The sequence below is a fragment of the Desmodus rotundus genome, chromosome 5, assembly GCF_022682495.2.
Source record: "Desmodus rotundus isolate HL8 chromosome 5, HLdesRot8A.1, whole genome shotgun sequence".
NCBI classification, from domain to species: Eukaryota; Metazoa; Chordata; class Mammalia; order Chiroptera; family Phyllostomidae; genus Desmodus; species Desmodus rotundus.
The window spans coordinates 117679117-117697473 of NC_071391.1; the positions used below are offsets into that span (position 1 = coordinate 117679117).

Here is an 18357-nt window from a genome sequence, read left to right on the forward strand (position 1 = left end):
TACTAGATAGAGCAAGGGACATCTACATTCACTATACAGCTGACTGACACTCCAGGAATTCTAAATGACAATTCAATAATGTTGACTTCTCCTAAAAAGTACTTTTCACATACCTGTACATTCGGAATTGGGCATTCTTTCTTGAGTAGTTTAAATGAGAAGTAGGAGACCTGGTAGATATCTGGCCTTTTGTCGGGATCTGGTTCCAACATATACCCTGAAACAAACATATGTGAACGCATTTAATAATATCCTAACAGTACAGTATCTAGAAAGCATAATTTCTCTGACCAAAATTTGTTGTTTTTAATTTTTTTCTCATAAGTCAGGTAGTGCAATTTGTCAATTTCCTCCCTTCTCAGAAAAGGAAGCTCTCACTTTCCTAAAATGTTTAATATCTACAAGAAAATACAAAAGTTTTTGTATTGTTGACAAAGATACCTGAAATTCACACTCTGTGCTTTGCAATAGGGACTCAAACTCTTAATATGAAAGTTACTACCTTCATCTTCTGGGACCTAGGAAGTTATATGGTCGATCTTGCTAAACAAGTGATTATTTTTTAGATTTTTATTTATTTATTTTTAGAGCGAGGGGAAGGGAGGGAGAAAGAGAGGGAGAGAAACATCGATGTGCAAGAGATAGATCAATCATTTGCCTCTCGCACCCCCCACTGGGGACCCAGCCCACAACCAGGCCTGTGCCCTGACTGGGAATTGCACTGGTGACCTTCTGGTTCGCAGGCTGGCACTCAATCCACCGAGTCACACCAGCCAGGGCACAAATGATTATTCTTGATAATTATAACCAAAACTCAAATTTTATTAATTTATTATTATTTTATTAGAGATCTAAACTAGTTTCAAGTCGAAAGGAAATCACGAAATAGCAAATACATCTCTACTTTTACCGAGATCTATAGATCACTTGTCTGTTTCCAGCTGTCCTTTCTGAAACTGGAAAAATCCTCAGTTAAAAAAATCTTTAAAAAGACAAACATATAAACAACAATGCAAGGCAACTTATTGCTTAAGAAATCAAGTACATGGTTTAGACCTAAGTTCAGAAAAAACTGATGAGGCTGCAGTCTTGTGGAGGCTTTGCAGAAGAGGCAGGACTTGACCTAGTCCTGGAAGCAGGAGAAAATTAAGTCAGTCTGGGGGAAGTAGAGAAAAAGACCAGCTCCAGGTAAGAGAATAGTCTGAACAACAATGGACTTGGAGAAAGGCAAAAGAATGCCTCTCTATAAGGAACAAGAGGAGCCAGAAGGCCCGGGCATAGATTTCCTTGTCAGAGAGCACAGAGTAATAAGGCTGGGTAGGTGGGACGGCACCAGAATATGAAGGATTTTAAATGCCATACTAACAATCTGGGCCCTACTGTGGTCATGGAGTTTACTGCATAGGCACATGATAGGGTGGCATTTTACAAGATTAATCTTTTTTGAAAATTTTTAAAAGATTTTATTTATTTTTAGACAGAGGGGAAGGGTGGGAGAAAGAGGCAGAGAAACATCAATGTGTGGTTGTCTCTTGCATGCCCCCTACTGGGGACCTGGCCCTCAAGTCAGGCATGTGCCTTGACTGGGAATCAAACCAGTGACCCTTCAGTTCACAGGCCAGCACTCAATCCACTGAGCCCACCAGCCAGGGCACAAGATTAATCTTGTGGTGAAGGTGTGCTGGACAGACTGAAGAAGGAGGGGGCGGGCTACGGGCAATCTACCACCATAGGCATGAGCTGACAGAGTCTGTAATACATACTACCGTGACACTGATGAGAATGGAGAGAATGTCATGAAAACAAAATGCAAAGAAAGCACGACTGCTACTTAGGAAATACTGTTTCCTTTCTCTTGCTAGGCAAATCCAAAGAAAACCTTAAATTTCAGTGGTCTGGGCTTTTATGGTGACACCACTGATAGAAATTGAAAAGAGAGGGAAAACTTGAACTGGGAGTAAAAGGGGGTAGGGAGATGACAATAAATTTAATTTTAATTTTAGACCTCTGAGTCTAGGGTCTAAACTCTTCAAAGAGTTTATAAACTGAAATATATAGATCAGAGCTTATAAAGATGTCATGTTACAGACATTCATAAAGGGCTGTTTTTCTTAATATGAATTTGCTGCACAAATGTTAACCAAAAAATTTATTGCCCAAAACATCCAATCATTCTAGCATTACATTGGGCCATTTTCTCATATTTCCTTCCAATCTCATTTAAATACCTGTAATTCTAGAATAGATATAACACTTTACCTCTGAAAACAACCCAATAACCATTAAATGCCACACTCCATTCCTTTAAATACCCTCCCTCACTTTTCTGTTAATAAATGGAGGAGATTGATTGATTGATAAAAACTGGCATAATGGAATGGGTAGTCACTTAAAAAATATAACTATGTTTACTTGGGTAAGTTACCTATACTTCCTCAGCTTCTGTTTCCTTCTGTTTGCATAATGGGGATAATTACATTTATTCCATAAGGTTTTAAGAATTAAACGAGGTACAAGTAGGCCCTCAACAAATGTCAGATGCTTACCCCACATTGGCTTCTATTTTCTCCAGAGCATCCCTACCCAGGCCCTAAACTGGGGTGCTCAGGAATTATAATCCACAATGGTTAAAATTTAGATGCTACATGTATTCATTGACGTAAATGATAATAAAAATAATCTGTTTCTTTAGCGCTTTAGAACATGGGCTTATGCAAAGATTGCTTGTTCTACCATCTGGTTAATGAACACAAGTACATATGCTTACTATGACAATGCAGAAAAGTGGGGAATTAAAAAAAACATTTAAAACAAAGCACTGAGTTTAAATACTTGTTATCAAAATCTAGTGATTAACCTAAAAGAGAGGAAAAACCTAGTTCCGTAGAGTTATATAGTCTTAATCACATATTCACTCTAGTCAATGTACTGCGATTATTTTAATTTGAGTTGCTCCCAGTTTAGCAAAGATGAATTTCTTATCACTTGATATGAGTCAGCTGGACTCCTTTGGTAGCAGAGCTGTCACACAGACTGGAAGAGAACAGGGCAGTGCTGCACTGCTCAAAGCACAGCGAGGGTTTCTGCTCAGGTGGCTGGCTCGGGTGTACACCAGGGTTTAGATTTCTAGCAAAAACCCACCACCACCACCACCAACAACAACCAAAAACCCACCACTCTCACTAGATATTGCCATATTATGTTTGAGTGATCAACCATCATCAACTGACTTCTTTATCTTTGCATCCAACCCACCACTCCCTTTATCCTCCAATTCATTCCTAGAGATGAGCGATAACAATATAAAACTAGAAATGTGAAATACTTACTAATTAAGCAGTGCATGTCTTGGGAATATCGAGAGTTATCAGGAATCGTGAAGTTTCCATCACAAATTGCCACCTGGCTCTCCCCAAATGGCAAAGTGAAATAGCATAATTTATACAATAGACATCCAAGAGCCTAGAAAAATAAAGGAAGCAGATTGCTACTAGAGCTTTATTTACGGTAACTGCAAATGGGTCTCCTGAGTGATACTGACACCATCCAATTTACCGGCACATATAAAAACTACGTACTATTAATTTGCAAATAATTTAAATTTAGAACCCAACACCACTATTAAGCTGCTGAGTTATATTATTTCTACTCTCATTACCAAATTGAGCTCCAATAAAAAACAAATATTTCAGCTGTTTTGCTCTTAAGAACTAGTAACACAATATGTGACAACCACCTAAATAAAGGGCAGGTCACCTGAATAATTGTCACAGAGCTCTAATGTAATTTCCTTGGTCAGGCTTCAAGAAGCAGTGGTTGGTCATCTCGAGTTAAGAATAATGCGAAGGGATAAGTAGACACCGACATGGCACAGTGGCCACTCTTGCTATGGCACTGTCTGGATTCAATAGGAGATTATAGTCAAGACTGCTGACATCTGAAGTGTGGATAGGTTAGTTGACACCTACCCAAATGTCTGCCTTCGTGGTGATGATTTTGCCACTGTACAGGTTGACCATTTCTGGTGCCCGATAGGACAGCGTTGTGTATCTACAACCAAGAGATTCATTTTTTGTTAAGTATGTCAGTGATACAATCCAAGACCAGGGGTAGCAGAATACTTTAAGAATATGTGTATGTGAGTTCCCTGGGAGCACTCTGCAGAAGAAAGCATGAAACATCAGTGCAGATGAAATAAGAGCGATCCTTGGCACACACCTCTGGCCCTCTGGCAGCAGTACCAATCCAAGAGGATGTGGGGACCCAGACACGATGGCATTCGATAAACTCTAAAAGCAACTTTTCTTGGGTCCTCAAATAACAAAATTTCCTCCTATACGCCTTTGTTGTTTGATACTATAATTTGCTGATATGTTTTTAAAAAATAGTAATCCCTTTCAATGTGGCTTGACACAGAGACCTAATACTGGGTGGGGCACTCTGGAGAACAGGGAAAATGAGTCAAATTCTTACTGGAGTCACATAACTGAAGAGGCTTTTCCTCATGAGTCAGTGACTCTATCTGCAGAGACTTCAACAGCCTATTCAGCCCTCCACTATACTGCAGGTGACCTCCTTATGAGAAGGAAGGAATACACAACAACTTAGGGTTCAATAAAAGCATGTTCAACTGACTAATAATGTCATGACTGTTGTGATCCCACTTAAAAACATCACAATATTTCTATGGTGTGGGCACTATTCAGCTTTTTAAAGGCTTTGTGATATAAATCAAAATATCTGTGTACAATGATCATAGGCCTATTGATAAAGTGCTGTAAGAGTCCTTCATTTTACTCTACTGATCAATAACTGTAAACCCCCTCCACATCCTCCACTTAAAATCAAACACCCCAACTGCCAACACAATCTAAGAAGTGGGCAACTGACCAGCATCATTGTCTTCCCACCCCGACCTTCTTATCCATAGGCTGAAAGTCACTGATCTCACAGTGGACAAAACTCTAAGAAAGGAGGAAAAGCTTACTTCTTAATCTCATCTTCCACTGCATTGACTCCTTCAGTTTGTGGATTCTGGAATTTGTTGGTGGCGCTTCCGAAGTCACACAAGACGTAGTGGCCTCGGTCATGCAAGAGGATATTTTCAACCTGAAAAACATTTCCCCACCCATCCATTCCAGGATGTCATTTAATAATGTGTGTGAAATTTTGGTTCTCGTTTACATAAATAAAATACTTCATTTCTGATAACCCCATTAATGTGCACAGGAAAGTTATTCTCCTCCAAGGATATCAGCAGGGCTCACCCCAAGTGAAACAAAACACGACGCACGTTACCGGGGAACAGGAGAGTGGAGGGGCAGAAAGAAGTAACTCCACAATGAGGAGGCAAGAGTCTCATTTTTCTGTTTCTACTTCCAGCCACATTTCTCACCTCTGCAGAAAAAGTCCTCATACTGAAAACTTCCAAGTCTTTGGACCTTTTGTCATGTTCTTTCAGCCTAGAATGCTTTCTGTGATTCCCCCGCTTTATTCAAACCATCCTGAACATACACACTCACTTTAGAAACCTAAAATAATTCCATCAGAGCAACACTAGTGCTTCCAATCTGTTGGTTATAAAAACAACAGCTACCACTTCCTGAACTTTTAATATTATGAGTGCTACTGTACTCAGCATTTTACATGGGTTATCTCACTCAATCCTCATAATAACAATATAATAACATCCCATTTACAGATGAGAAAGTGAGACTCAGTGTTAAAACCACCAAGTGAACCTAAATCTCTGAAGGACTGGCAGAAAGCAGGTTAGAAGCAGAGCAATGACTCAAGACTCCCAACCCCACCTCCAGCTCTGGTAGGGGAGAGGACTATGCTCACCCAAGTACTGGGCACAAGCCGAAGAATAGAACTATCTTAGTTCTTTAGGTTCAGAAATGCCCCTATAATAGGAATCGAGTCAGTGAGGAGCCAAGTGTATAAGTACTGGTCAGGATGATTTGCTCATGTCTCCTAAGCATGCCTATATTGCCTAGTTTGTCCTTTTATTCAATTTCTCCCTCTCCACTAGTCAAATCCTAACCATTCTTCAAATTCTTGCTCAAGCCCTAACTCCTCAGTAAAATCTTCCATGGCTACTCTACAAAATCTACAGAACTTAATGTTGCTAGGAGGGGCTAACAAAGTAAGACCATCACGCCAAACCAAGGCATTTCCTTTGCTCTATTCTGTGGCTGCTTTTCAAGCTCCAATAGCAGAGAGACTGTATGGCCGACAAGCCTAAAATTTTACTATCTGGTCCTTTGCAGAAAAGTTTGCCAACCTTTGGTCTGGGTAATTATATTATATCTGGTCTAGTATTTTATGCACACAGGTACCTGTAGACCCCTTACACAGCATCATTCTGCAACAATCTTCCCTCCTGGCCTTGCATCTTACAGAGCTCATGCGAAGCCATGCTTCTCCTATTGTATGTGTGCAGTTGCTTCCCAAATCAGTTTCTATACTTCTAATGCTGGAATGTATAATCTAGAAAACTGAAAAGTTAATTCACATCAAAGTGCAAACAAGGTAGTTCTAGGGACCAAAACCACTGTTGGGGGGTGGGGACTAGAGAAGTACCAAGTAGACAAAGGACAGCATAAAGATAAGGCACATTGGGGTTTTATTTCCCCTATCTTAAAAACTAGGCTGGTGTTTCCGGTTACCCGTGGAGTTGCAGCACTCGGGAGTTATACTCTATCCAGTCTGGTTCACCTCAGCCTGCCTCCCTCCCAGGTACAAAGCTAGTATTGTGTAAAACTATAGTTACAGGAAAACCAGGTAAACATTAAGGGTGTGTACAAAAGTAGACAAGAGAGCCAGAAATATCAATGCAGAGAAAGCTTTATCAATATCAAAGAAATATTGATGCAGGTAAAAACAATAATCCCTGCTCTGAGACTCTGCAAGGAGAATCAAAAGAGATTACGAAGGTGAAATCACTCGGTAGCAGTCTGACCCTGTGACTCGTGCGTGACACCTGTGAAAACCTCCTCTACCCTCCATCATTGGCAGCACCGTCACCACCCAAACGCTTAACACAGAGCACAGCGGTGGCAACCACACTGGACTTGGGGTTCAGAGGACCTCAGGGTTTATTATAGATGCTTGACATTGGACGTGTCTTTAAAGCTCTTTGAGCTCATTTCTCATTTGCAAACTAAAGTTGATAATATTTCTATCACTGTTGTTATAAAGCAAGTAAGAGTATGTACATGGACGCAAACTGTCCATCTCCCTACATGAACATAACTTGTTACTACCATTCATTTATTAAAGAAACACATTTGAACTCATATTATATGTCAAGTACCTTTCTAGGTTTTGGGGATAAGACTATGAACAAATCAAAGTTTATCCTCTCATGGAGCTTAGTATCCAGTTAAGGGTAATAAGAGAATAATTGCACAGTGATGGTAAATGTTATTAACCCGACCCCCCCAGCAGGTTAAATATATTTAAGGTGAAGAGGGATGCTACTGTAACTAGCACAGTCAGTCAGGTGAGGAGCAGAGACCAAAATGCAGGAGAGGGCAGCCATGGACCACCTGAGGGAAGCGCATTCCAAGCACAGAGTAGCCAACACGGAGATGCCGAGATGGGAGCATGCTGAGGTGTCCAAGGCAGAGAGAGAGACCACTGTGGCGGGAACAGCACTGTGCTGGTCACTGGTACTGCAAAGAAAACTGGAAACTTGGGCCTGGACATACTATGGGCTAGCGCTCTTATAAATGGGGAGATGAAAAGCCTGGGCCTCGGAGGAGTGAAGGCCTTAGATAAGTGAAAGTAGTAACAGGAACAAAGGCGCAGAGGCAGGAGTGATAACAACAATGGTAACAGCAACTAATAGCACTTACTACATGCTAGATGCTGCCCCACGCACTTCTACCTGTAGTATTTCATGAAATCCTTAAAAAGCTTTTTTGTCCCCACTTAACAGATGAGAAAACAGAGTCAATTTACCTAACATATGTGAAGTCACAAGCCTGGAAGAGCAGGATTTGGGTTCAGGCTGCATCACCCACTGCACTGATGTGCATTACGCAGTTAAGGAACACGAGCAGTTCAGAATGGAGAAAGAGATGCGAGCAGAAGGAGAGGAGACCAGAGAAGCAGACAGAGGGCAACCTGAATAAGGCCACTAGGGAGCCACTCAGCATTTTTAACAGTCAGCAGCAGGTGAAAAGAAGTGTTTTAGGAAGGTTAGCGTGGTGACAGAGGAGGGAGAAAAAGAAAGGAGACATGAGGGCAGGTGCAATCATCCAGGTGTGAGGTGAAGAGAGCCAGGTCTAGACTAGGGCCAAGGGAGATTAAATGAGATTAGGAAGGAAGAGAACCAGCGGAATATTGACACCACCTTCTGAAAGCTTCAGAGAATTTGCGTAGTGACTTTGTTTTTGGCAATGCCCCTTTTAGGATGTAAGCCTAACATTGGTTTCCATTGCTTATAATCCTCAAGTCACTTGGCTCTCTGAGAGTTTAATACTGCTGACTACTTCCCAACCCCTTGGCTTAAGAGTGGTATTAAAGTTGTCACACCCAAACTCTGCTTAGCTAAAAGGTCTGGAAAGCCACCTCCTACTGACCTCTACATCCTGACATTATTTCAAACAGATAAAGGCATTCAGGCATTTCAATCAGAATTTATTACCACTGGAAATTCTGGAGGATTACATGAATATAGGTTTTCAAATCTGTGATTCTAAAAATAGGACAAGAATCTTCAGCTTATTGTACTTCATGAGATCCAAATCTCTTTTCTGACAAAAGAGAAGACATTCATGACTTTTTCAATCTGAATGCACTTAAGTCTTAACCCTTTTCCCCCTTTCTTAAGTGCTGGGAAAGACAATGTGGTACAATACAGCAAAACCAACCAAACAAAAGCCAAAATGGGAGTGAAAAACCTCAGCCTTTGTTCTCTGGTTCGATCACTGGATTAGCTGTGCAGGTCACAGCCTTTCTGGACAGAGGTCACCTGATTGTTCAAAGGAGAGGGCTGGCTTAGGCGAGCTTCCGGGTCTGTGACCCCATGATCTGTAATAATAATCTCCGCCATTCCTCAGAGAAATAGAATTTTTTAAATGGGGGAAATAAAATGTTAATATATTTGAGGAGGGCTCTTCAATAAGGAACAGAACTTCTGCTGTGGTTATTTTTAGAATATACGATGTCAGGATTGATGTCAGCGTATTTCCTATATGTAATTTGAAAGCATGACCAGGCAGAACAAGAGGAATTTTTCTCAGTCCTGCATGTGAACAGCAGACCCCCACATGGGGCAGCATTGAGTCAACACGGGGGCCCATAGCTGGCCTGGCCTGTGCTCTTTCCCGTGTCCCACTGACTTTTATTCATAATGGTGTCTCCTCACCCAGAGAAGCAACCAGACGACCAGCAACCAGCACTTTCTCTGGGTAACAGGAGAATAAAGAACTTCTTGGCTCTGGCAGTCACTAGGACTGAGGTGGCTGGTTCCAGCAGTGACAAAGAACTGAGAGTGGCTTAGGCTATGTGATACAATGACAGAGCCAGGACAAACAAGACACAGCCAAGGCAAACAAGAGGTATATGGGGACTCGTGCCTTAGAAAGCTGGTGGCGTGGCAGGCAAATGTGACTGCCCACCATGCACATACTAGTAGGAATCAACACAATCTAACATGCTAGTGAAAGCATTCAGGTGGCACCAAGCATAAGATCTGGGGAGCTATGGAAAGCTTCAATCAAAACAACCAGCAGTCAGTGACTAAAACAACAGCAACAGGACTCCTCTAGGACAATCACAATTGAGACCTCCTCCCAGGGCCCTTATCTACACTCCCTATTTCCAGGGTAGGAAAGAAAGGGAAACAAAGCCCCCCTGAACCACTGCTGGCCATCTGGCAGCATGCCCACTGGTCTTCAATATCGATTAAAACACAACTACAGAGCCCAACGCTGAGCTCCCGGTGCTACGCTGCCTCTTAGGAACACCAAGGAGGGGGCAGGGCTGAGGGCTGGCTGGGAACCAAGTGTGGCAGCCTCTCGCTCACACCGGAGCCTCACCCTCTGATTCCAGTTGGCTCCGCGTTCCTCTGCTGAGACATCTCAGGGGCTCTTCAGTGCCATGAAGGAAGAGTCCGGGGCTCCTGCTGCCTGAGCCCAAGCCCTGACCTACTCCATGACCCCAGGTAAGACAATGGCTCTGTACCTTAGGTTCCCACAGCTGGGTGACACTTAGCTATCACCTCACACCAGCACTGTGAACACCACAGGGCATTCATATGCTGGGAATGTAAACTGGGTAGGTATTATTTATGGGTATAAAAAGGTCATTTTGTCCTCATTTAATCCAATAAATGTTTAAAAAGTTAAGATAAAGGAAGATTTTGTTTAAGAACATGGCAACAGTACTCTCTAAGGATGCTCAAGGACCCTCTCTGCCTCCTTCCCTTGCTCCCACCTCCGTGCCTGGATGGTGACATGTGCGCTCTCATTTAACCTTACCACAACCCTAACAAAGCTGGCACTGTTGTCTCCGCTTCACAGAGGAGACACTGAGCCTTACAAGCTGTGTTCAGAGGAGTAACCAGGGAGCATGAAGAGGAGACAGGTAGAGCACACTCTCATGGAGGTCAAGGAGGGAGACAGTCACAAAGGAGTCCAAGGCCACAGGGGGAGAATAAGACAGGGACGGAGAAGTGTCCTTTGCATCCGGCAATATGAAGGGCGCCACCACATCCGTCTCTCATGGCACTCACACTTCGGTTGGTACAAGTCACGCTGGGAGTGCCACAGAATGAATTCTAACATGAAATTGATCCCCATCTGACATGGGGAGAGAATGGGGCTGCAGAGAGGCTGGAGCTCTTACAGGTCACAGAAAAAGTTTCCACACTCACAGACCAGTGCTGGTGCAGCCCAGCCATGCTTCTTCCCTACGTTTCCGCCCCCCAAACTCTTTTCCAAGGCAGGCAGCAGGGACCGAGGTCAGCTCCTAAAATGTTGGTACCACTGCTTACTTCAGAATATAGGCTAACAGATCTAAGGATTTCACTCATCATTAAAGGCAACACTTAAATAAAACGTCCACACATACTCAGAGCAGTGGCTTCTAGCTTGGTCTGCAACTTGCCATGTCCTGGGGCCCTAACTACCTCTCCTTGCTCAAAGGCCCTGTGGTTCCTTCCCTTCTCTAGACAGCGCTTGGGTGCTGCTCTCTGCCTGAAATGTCCTTCAGCCTCTCTGTGACCACCCACATCCTACTAGTACTTCGAAATCCCACTTTTCTAGAAGATTCCAACCATCATTTCCCTGATCTCACTATCTGATCATATATTATGCCACTTGATTTTATTCCATTCATCACTTTGTTCTATAGTTTTATATTTCACCTATTTCTGTTTCAGGTCTAAATGTTTTATTTATAACCTTTCACCAATACTTTAAACATCTTGAGAGTAGGAACCATATTTTATCTGTACAGAATTATGTACGCATACTGTGCTAGGCTCGTAGTATTTACTGAGATGCATTCTCCTTTTTCTACTCAGCAAAAGGGCTGGCTGTGGGCAGAGGGACACTGGAGAAGGATTTCTAAGGCTGATGGAGTTATATCAATACCTATCTTCCTTGCTGCTTTAGTACAGAAAAGCCAGTATATGTGTACCACTTCACACATAACTATGAATGGCTAGAATTAAAAAGGACAATAACAAGCACTGGTGGGGATGTGGAGAAATTAGAACCCTCATATATTGTTCATGGGATGTAAATGGTGCGGCCACTTTGGAAAACAGCTTGGCAATTTGTCAAAAAGTTAACCACAGTTGCCACATGACGCAGCAAATCCATGCCTTGGTATACACCCAACAGAACTAAAAACATATGCCTACATGAAAACTAGGACGTGGTTGTTTGTAGTAGCTTTATTCATAATAGCCAAAGTAGAAACAGTTCATCTGTCCATCAGCTGATGAATGGAAAAGCAAAGTGTGGTATATACACACAATGGAATAGTCTGCCATGAAAAGCACAGAAGTACTGCCACATGCTACAACACAGATGAACCTTGAAAACATTATTCTAGGTGAAAGCAATCAGACACAGAGGTCATAGACTGTATGAGCCCATTTACATGAAACGTCCAGAACAAGCAATAGAAAATCGATCAGTGGCTGCCCAGGGTTAGAGAACCAGGGAATGAAAAGTGAGTGCTAATGGATAAAGGATTTCTTTGGGGGGTGATGAAATGCTCTGAAAGGAAATAGTGGGGATGGTTGCACAGCCATGTAAATACTAAAAGCCACTAAATTGTACACTTCAAAAGAGTGAATTCTATGGTTTGTGAATTATGTCCCAGTTTTTTAAAAGGCTTTTAAAAAAGCCCAAACAAAAATGCCAGTATATTGCTGTGATTCTCAAACTTTAGAATATATGACTATTTGGGGTGCTTATTCAGTTATGACTCCTGAGCCTCCCTGACACCACCACCAAAATTACAGCCCAACAGATTCAGTGTGGAACCCAGCAGCCTACGTTTAACAAGCACACCAGGGGATGCCGACACAAGTTATTAGCCATGAAGCACATCTCTCAGAACTCAGGTATGATAAAAACAGACTACAGTTTAGAGTCAGAAGAGCAAGAGTCAAATTCCGGTACTGCTCCTTCCCAGTTATATGACCTCAGGCAAGTCACATAACTTCTCTGCTCCTGAGTTTCCTCAACTATAAAGTGCAAAAAAATGCCTCTCTCCAAAGAGACAGTGTACCCAGAGTATCTGGTAGAGTACATGGCACACAGCTGGTGCTCCATAAATGCTAATGAATCTTAACTGGGTGCCAAGTGCATTCAACAAACATTGTCAAGCAACCACAATATGAAAGGCCCAGTGCGAGGGGTTGGTAATTAGTAGGACAAATATTAAAAGTAATCCATTAGCAGATTTTGCAAAATAGGAAACAGACTTTAAGGACTATAGTTTATCAACTATTTAAGCTTTTCCTGACCCCGGAGAAAGTGAATTTGGGAGTCTATCAGGAAAAACAAACACAATATGTGCTCAGGCATTTGATGATTAGGAAGAATCTCTGAAAACTACCTAAGTAATAAAACTGATACTTGTACTATACTATTATATCTTTGCTTCCTTTGTCCTTTCTCTTCCCACGCAGAACGCAAGCTGAGAATTTGGGGCCATGCCTTAAACTCTCTCACATCCCCCTAGTATCTGCCCCAGTCCTGGGGCAGAGAGAAAATACTCTGTAAGAACAAACAGTGGAACAGTGTGGTCTGTTACCTTCAGGTCACGGTGAATAATAGGAGTTTTGCACTGATGGAGGCGGGCAACAGCTTCACAGGTGTCACAAAATATCTGGAGCACTTCATTCTCCGTAAAGCCTGTTTGCAGGCGCTGGTTCATCAGGTTGACCACCTGGCCCCCTAAAGGGGTGCAGAGTGAAGGAGAGGTTATAATCATTCAGATACATCTCTTACCCAAGAGAATGAATGGTTCTCCACAAAGCAGCAGTCTGGACAAAGATAACAGAGTCCTGGTTGAGCCAGGACTAAAATCCAGCTGTCTTGATTCTCGCCCTGGGATTTGTTCCCTTACAATCCATGCTTCCTCTAATGCGTCAAAAACAGTTTCCTTATTTTATAAAGCACACAAAGAGCTGCCCTCATTATGTCTTCAAGATTAGTACTAGAACTGACGATATGGTCCTGCTCTAGTTGCCCAGTTATACTGTCCCCCCTGTGTTTGAGACAAGGCCACAGGTTCAGCTTGCTGTATCTTTTAGTAAGAATCCAACTGCACGATAGACCTTAGGAGAAGGAAGAAGACGGCTTTAGTCTGTCCTCTGGAAGTAGCTGGGTTTCCCTGGGTTCACCACTTGCTGCCAGGTCTGTAGAAATGCAATACTGACACTTAACCTCCCGGACCAAAAGACTAATGGCTGCATTTACGAAATTAGCCAGATCCCCAGATGCTCCTACTGCCTCATCTCTAAGCATTTTGCTGTCCAAAAAGGAACGGGCAGAAGGAAACAAACTGTCAGGTTCAAATTTGACAGTATTTTAAAAATCAGGTAACAGGTTTTGTAGTAAAGGCCGGAATTACTGGTTAACATTAACATTTTGGGGATTGGCAGCATATTCAGTTTATGCACAGTATCTGAAGGCAAGGAAAATGTTACTGGAAGTAGGTTGACTACAAAATAGTGAGACAATGACCTAAGCTTGTAAGTGGCAGCTGCTTCGGCCAAAAAAAGGTCAAATCTTCAAACAATGGCTGTATGAAATGCAGTCAACTCTGAATAAATTCATGCTATAGTCTGGATTTCTCAAGATGACTATTGCTTGAAACTCCAGGCTTTCAACTACTTAACTCCACTGTTAAGAGCAGCATGTTTTGAATGCAGCCTTACTGGCAATTACAGCTCTTGAGCATGGGGAGGAAGGTCACTTCCATTAGATGAAAAGGATTCTTTTACCCCATTACGAGGATGGCGGTGTGGGTGCAGAATAGAACACATGAGTGAGGGAGTAGGGAAGCTGAAATGTTTTCTTAGTTCATCTGGAGTTGGGTCTTTATTATGAGCCTTCGTTATTTGTTTTAAAGCATCACAACACATTCATTCTTATTCTGATACATTCTCTTTCACACACAAGCACCAAACCTTCCTAAACCTAGTAAAAATGGAGTTTTGTATTATGCACCATTTTGAACTGCTTTTGCTACTGATCCTTGCCATTATCGGAATAACCAAGAAGCGACAGCAAACTCTGTATCTTTTAGCCTCTTAGTTTTCCAGTCTTTAAAACCAGAACGATATGCATTAGGGTACAGTGTGATAACTGAAACGACCACCATGACTTTGACAATAAAAGTGCTAGTGAAATGAGAGCTTAAAGTATTGTCCATGTACTCACCCCTACAGAAGTCCATCAGAATGAGCACTTCCCATACATCACCACTACTCACATTGTTGATACTAGAATCAATGTACCCCACAATGTTCTTGTGTCCCGACAAGTCCCTCTGTAAAGAAGAGTTGAAATATTGTCAGTTACACAGACACAATGAGCCAGTCAGTTTCGTTAGTGCAGAAAATTTAAATATACAGAGACTAAGGAACAGGGTCAAGAGCAGATTTCCAGTGGTCTCTAAGATTCATGGCCAGATCTTCAATAGCAATTCTGAAACCCTGCTAAACCGTAGCACTCACCTGAACTAAATTCTAGAACCAAAGGGACACAGGGTGACTACCTGCTCACTGCATTAGTAATCCATGAAAACCAGAAGCAAAGACTCACATCTCCAGAAACATGGCAGAGGGGCTAAGAGGAGAGTAAAAGTATGAACTATTTAAACATGTGAACTATTTAAACATGTGAAAGTCCAAGTGATGTTTTCTTCCTGGTTACAGGGACACACATGAATTCCACTTTACTTTTAAACTGTTCATACTGTTTTTCTCCCTTTAGCAACTGCATGAAAAGAATAACTTCTTTACAAAGTTTTGAAGGGATTACAGTGGCATTTTGCTTGTAATTCAATCCAACCAGCTGAGATATAAAGAAGATGGTCATGTTGCAGCCTCTCTGGTTGGAACTATATATGATCTCTCAGGGCTGTGTGGGGAATTAATTTGTGTCAGGACCCCGTGAGGCACTAGAAGTGGCCACTCACCCTGGTACTGTTATTGCCAGAGAGGGAATCTGTGTAATGATGATGTTCAGACTCCAAAGTTATTAGTGAGCTAGCTGGGTAATAGGATTTTTGTCAAGTACATTATTAACTAGTTTTAATATTTTACTTTGGTTTAATAAAAAGGGGGAAGGAAAATATGGAAAATAGTGTTCTATAAGAATCGCTATAGGGAACCTATCCATGTGGCAATGGCAAATGTAGCCCAGCCCCTGATTTGGAAAACCAGCGGGAGCAAGTCAGCACACAGGACCCAGGCCCAGGGATCAGTTTTCCTGTGGGGAATCAGGCCTGCATCGTACCGAGGCTGCTATGAGGCTTGCTTTTTGCTAAAACTCCCTGACCCTGAATTGAGGCAGCAAATGTTTACTGCATATCTTTAAAGTAACTTCCTAAAGTCTGTGCTAAACCTCCCAAGTATGGAGTGTAACCAGTTCAACCACTTTTTTCCCCTTGCATCTGCAACATCCTTTTCTTTGAAGTAATTAGCAACATTCTTTCCTTTGTTATCTGTAAAAGGTAATCACCTAAAGAGAACCTGTGCATAGTAAATGAGGACCATCCCAGATGTAATGTACCCAGAAAAGCAATTAAAGCCTGCCCAGGCAGGGGTCACCTCCCTCTCTCATTTAGACAGAAGCAATGCTGTCCCTTTTTCTCCACAGAACTTCTGCAGTCCATGTGAATTTGTTTGTCGCAGCCACAACTCATGGACCCCACTGGCCGGAGTCCACATCATATAAATATGGTAGTTTGGACCACAGAACAGTAACTATGACCACACTAATTAGAGGTTTCACTGTTTATAGTAAAAAAGTCTCTTTCAATCTGAAATCACATACCAAAACAAGATGAAGCCTCATAATATCAAATGAACACAATTGAACCCTGAGTATCAAAGTTAGAACTCATTAGAATGTTCCTCTGAGTAAAAGATTAAGAATGACTGTTGCCTCAGAAGGTAGACCAAAGGTGGAAATGCGACCTATGCAAGAACAGCTTCAGAGAAAGAATGGAGTGGAGGTGAGAATGGAACTGGACTTGCACAAAATGGGAATTGAATATACAGTCAGTAACTACAGATTACTCTTTCAGAACATTTTGTGCTTAGGAGAGAAGCAGTAGTGAGGAAAAGAATTTTTATGGTGGGAGAGAATTGAGCAATGGAGAGTGGCAGGAGCAGGAGAAGAAGGCATTAAGGCTGCAATAATTGATGGAGCCAAGTCCCGTAGGTAGAAGAAGTGGGGATTCAGAGCACTGCTACAGGGACTGGTTTTAGAAAGACATTTCTTCCCTGGAAAGCAGGAATAAATAAAAATGGATGTGCATTTTGGTTTAAGGCTGGGAAAAAAGAGAATATGAGTGAGTTCAGATCTACTGTTCTGTTTTTGGTAGAAAGCAAAATCTTCTCCAAGTGTAAGGGAATGAGAAAGAAGCTTCATGAGAGAAAAGCCTTAGAATAACTGCTTTGGATATAACAGACAAGAGAGATAATGAGGCAGAAAAGCAGTCTCTAGGGTTTGAGTTTCTCCAAACAGAAAGTCACGTTAGGACTCATGTTTTGCAGAACTGTTATTCCATCTGCTTTCCAGTATTATCAACTCTTCCAGAACTTGTTTCCATTTACACAGTCCTGGAAACAGGGAGAACTGGAGAGAAGTTTCTGGAAACTGAAATGGGGCAGAAGACCATGTCCTCCAAATGTCCGCAAGGAGGAATGAAAGACTAATATTCCTGCACTTAACTGTTTGAAAAAGAATTGGCAATGTTGCTTGTGACTTTGTATCACCCCAAGAGGAATAATAAAGAATCCACAAGGAAAATAAAAGCCATTTGGTAGAGCCAAGAGGAAGTTAAGCGTTATTAGAGGACCCAAACTAGATAAGTGACATCTGCAAATGGCACCCTGGAGCAGTTTGCCAAGATATGTGCTGATGAGTTCAAGCCCAAATTCCTGTTCACTTTGTCTCTGCGGAGATCCTGGGAAATATCCACCAGAAAAGACTACCTCTTTGGAGGGAGACCATAACTTTTAATGGCTTGATGCAGCAATATCTCAGATTTTAGAGTAAAACATCACTGGTTGATAAATGATGGAGACAGATTGGTCTGAACGGTTGTGAAATGTAGAAAAAGTCAAGAGAAAACCTTACTGCAAATCGAGACTGATTTGCACTCACAGTACACTGGCATCAGTTCTCAGCAGCTGCAGGTCAGAGAAGGTCCCGGCTTTCCCTGGCTTTAGATAAAAGACCAGGCCCAAGCTTACAGAACAGACTGGATGTTACAGGTGAGGGATGGAACCCACGAGGGGCCGGTGGGGGGCACCTCTCAGTCACCACCTGTTCACTCAGGAAAAGGCAGGATGTCAGAAAGATGCTTTGATGCCCTTTGCTACAATTAGTATTTGGAGTTTTGGGGGAAAAGTCTATATGGTGAGTGTAGGTCAAAACCTGAGTTTTAGGGGCGTGGGGAATGTTCAGTTCAACTATAGATCAGATCAGTTTCTGTTACATGATTTAAACAGTGGGAAGCCTAAAGAGACTGTGTTGTCATTTCAAACTTTATTTTTAAATTAACATTAAACAAGATGAATAAAGTGCTAATAAACATGTTATTATAAGACCTACTTTATTAAATCGATATCTAAAGTGCTTT

General features: G+C 42.0%; 1 protein-coding gene across 17 annotated transcripts in view; it reads right to left on the minus strand.

Annotated features, from left to right (window-relative positions):
- Positions 1 to 18357, minus strand: part of AAK1 (AP2 associated kinase 1) — a 168640-nt gene that overhangs the window by 58668 nt on the left and 91615 nt on the right. For all 17 annotated transcript variants that reach the window (XR_008426988.1, XR_008426986.1, XR_008426987.1 and 14 more), the window contains exons 4-9: positions 14922 to 15030; positions 13288 to 13430; positions 4988 to 5109; positions 3969 to 4050; positions 3330 to 3462; positions 114 to 217 (exon numbers count right to left, since the gene is read on the minus strand). Coding sequence is in view for 13 of the 17 variants with exons in the window: in XM_053925542.1 (XP_053781517.1) it covers positions 114 to 217; positions 3330 to 3462; positions 3969 to 4050; positions 4988 to 5109; positions 13288 to 13430; positions 14922 to 15030 (693 nt within the window). In the remaining 4 variants the exon portion in view is untranslated. The remainder of the gene's footprint in view (positions 1 to 113; positions 218 to 3329; positions 3463 to 3968; positions 4051 to 4987; positions 5110 to 13287; positions 13431 to 14921; positions 15031 to 18357) is intronic.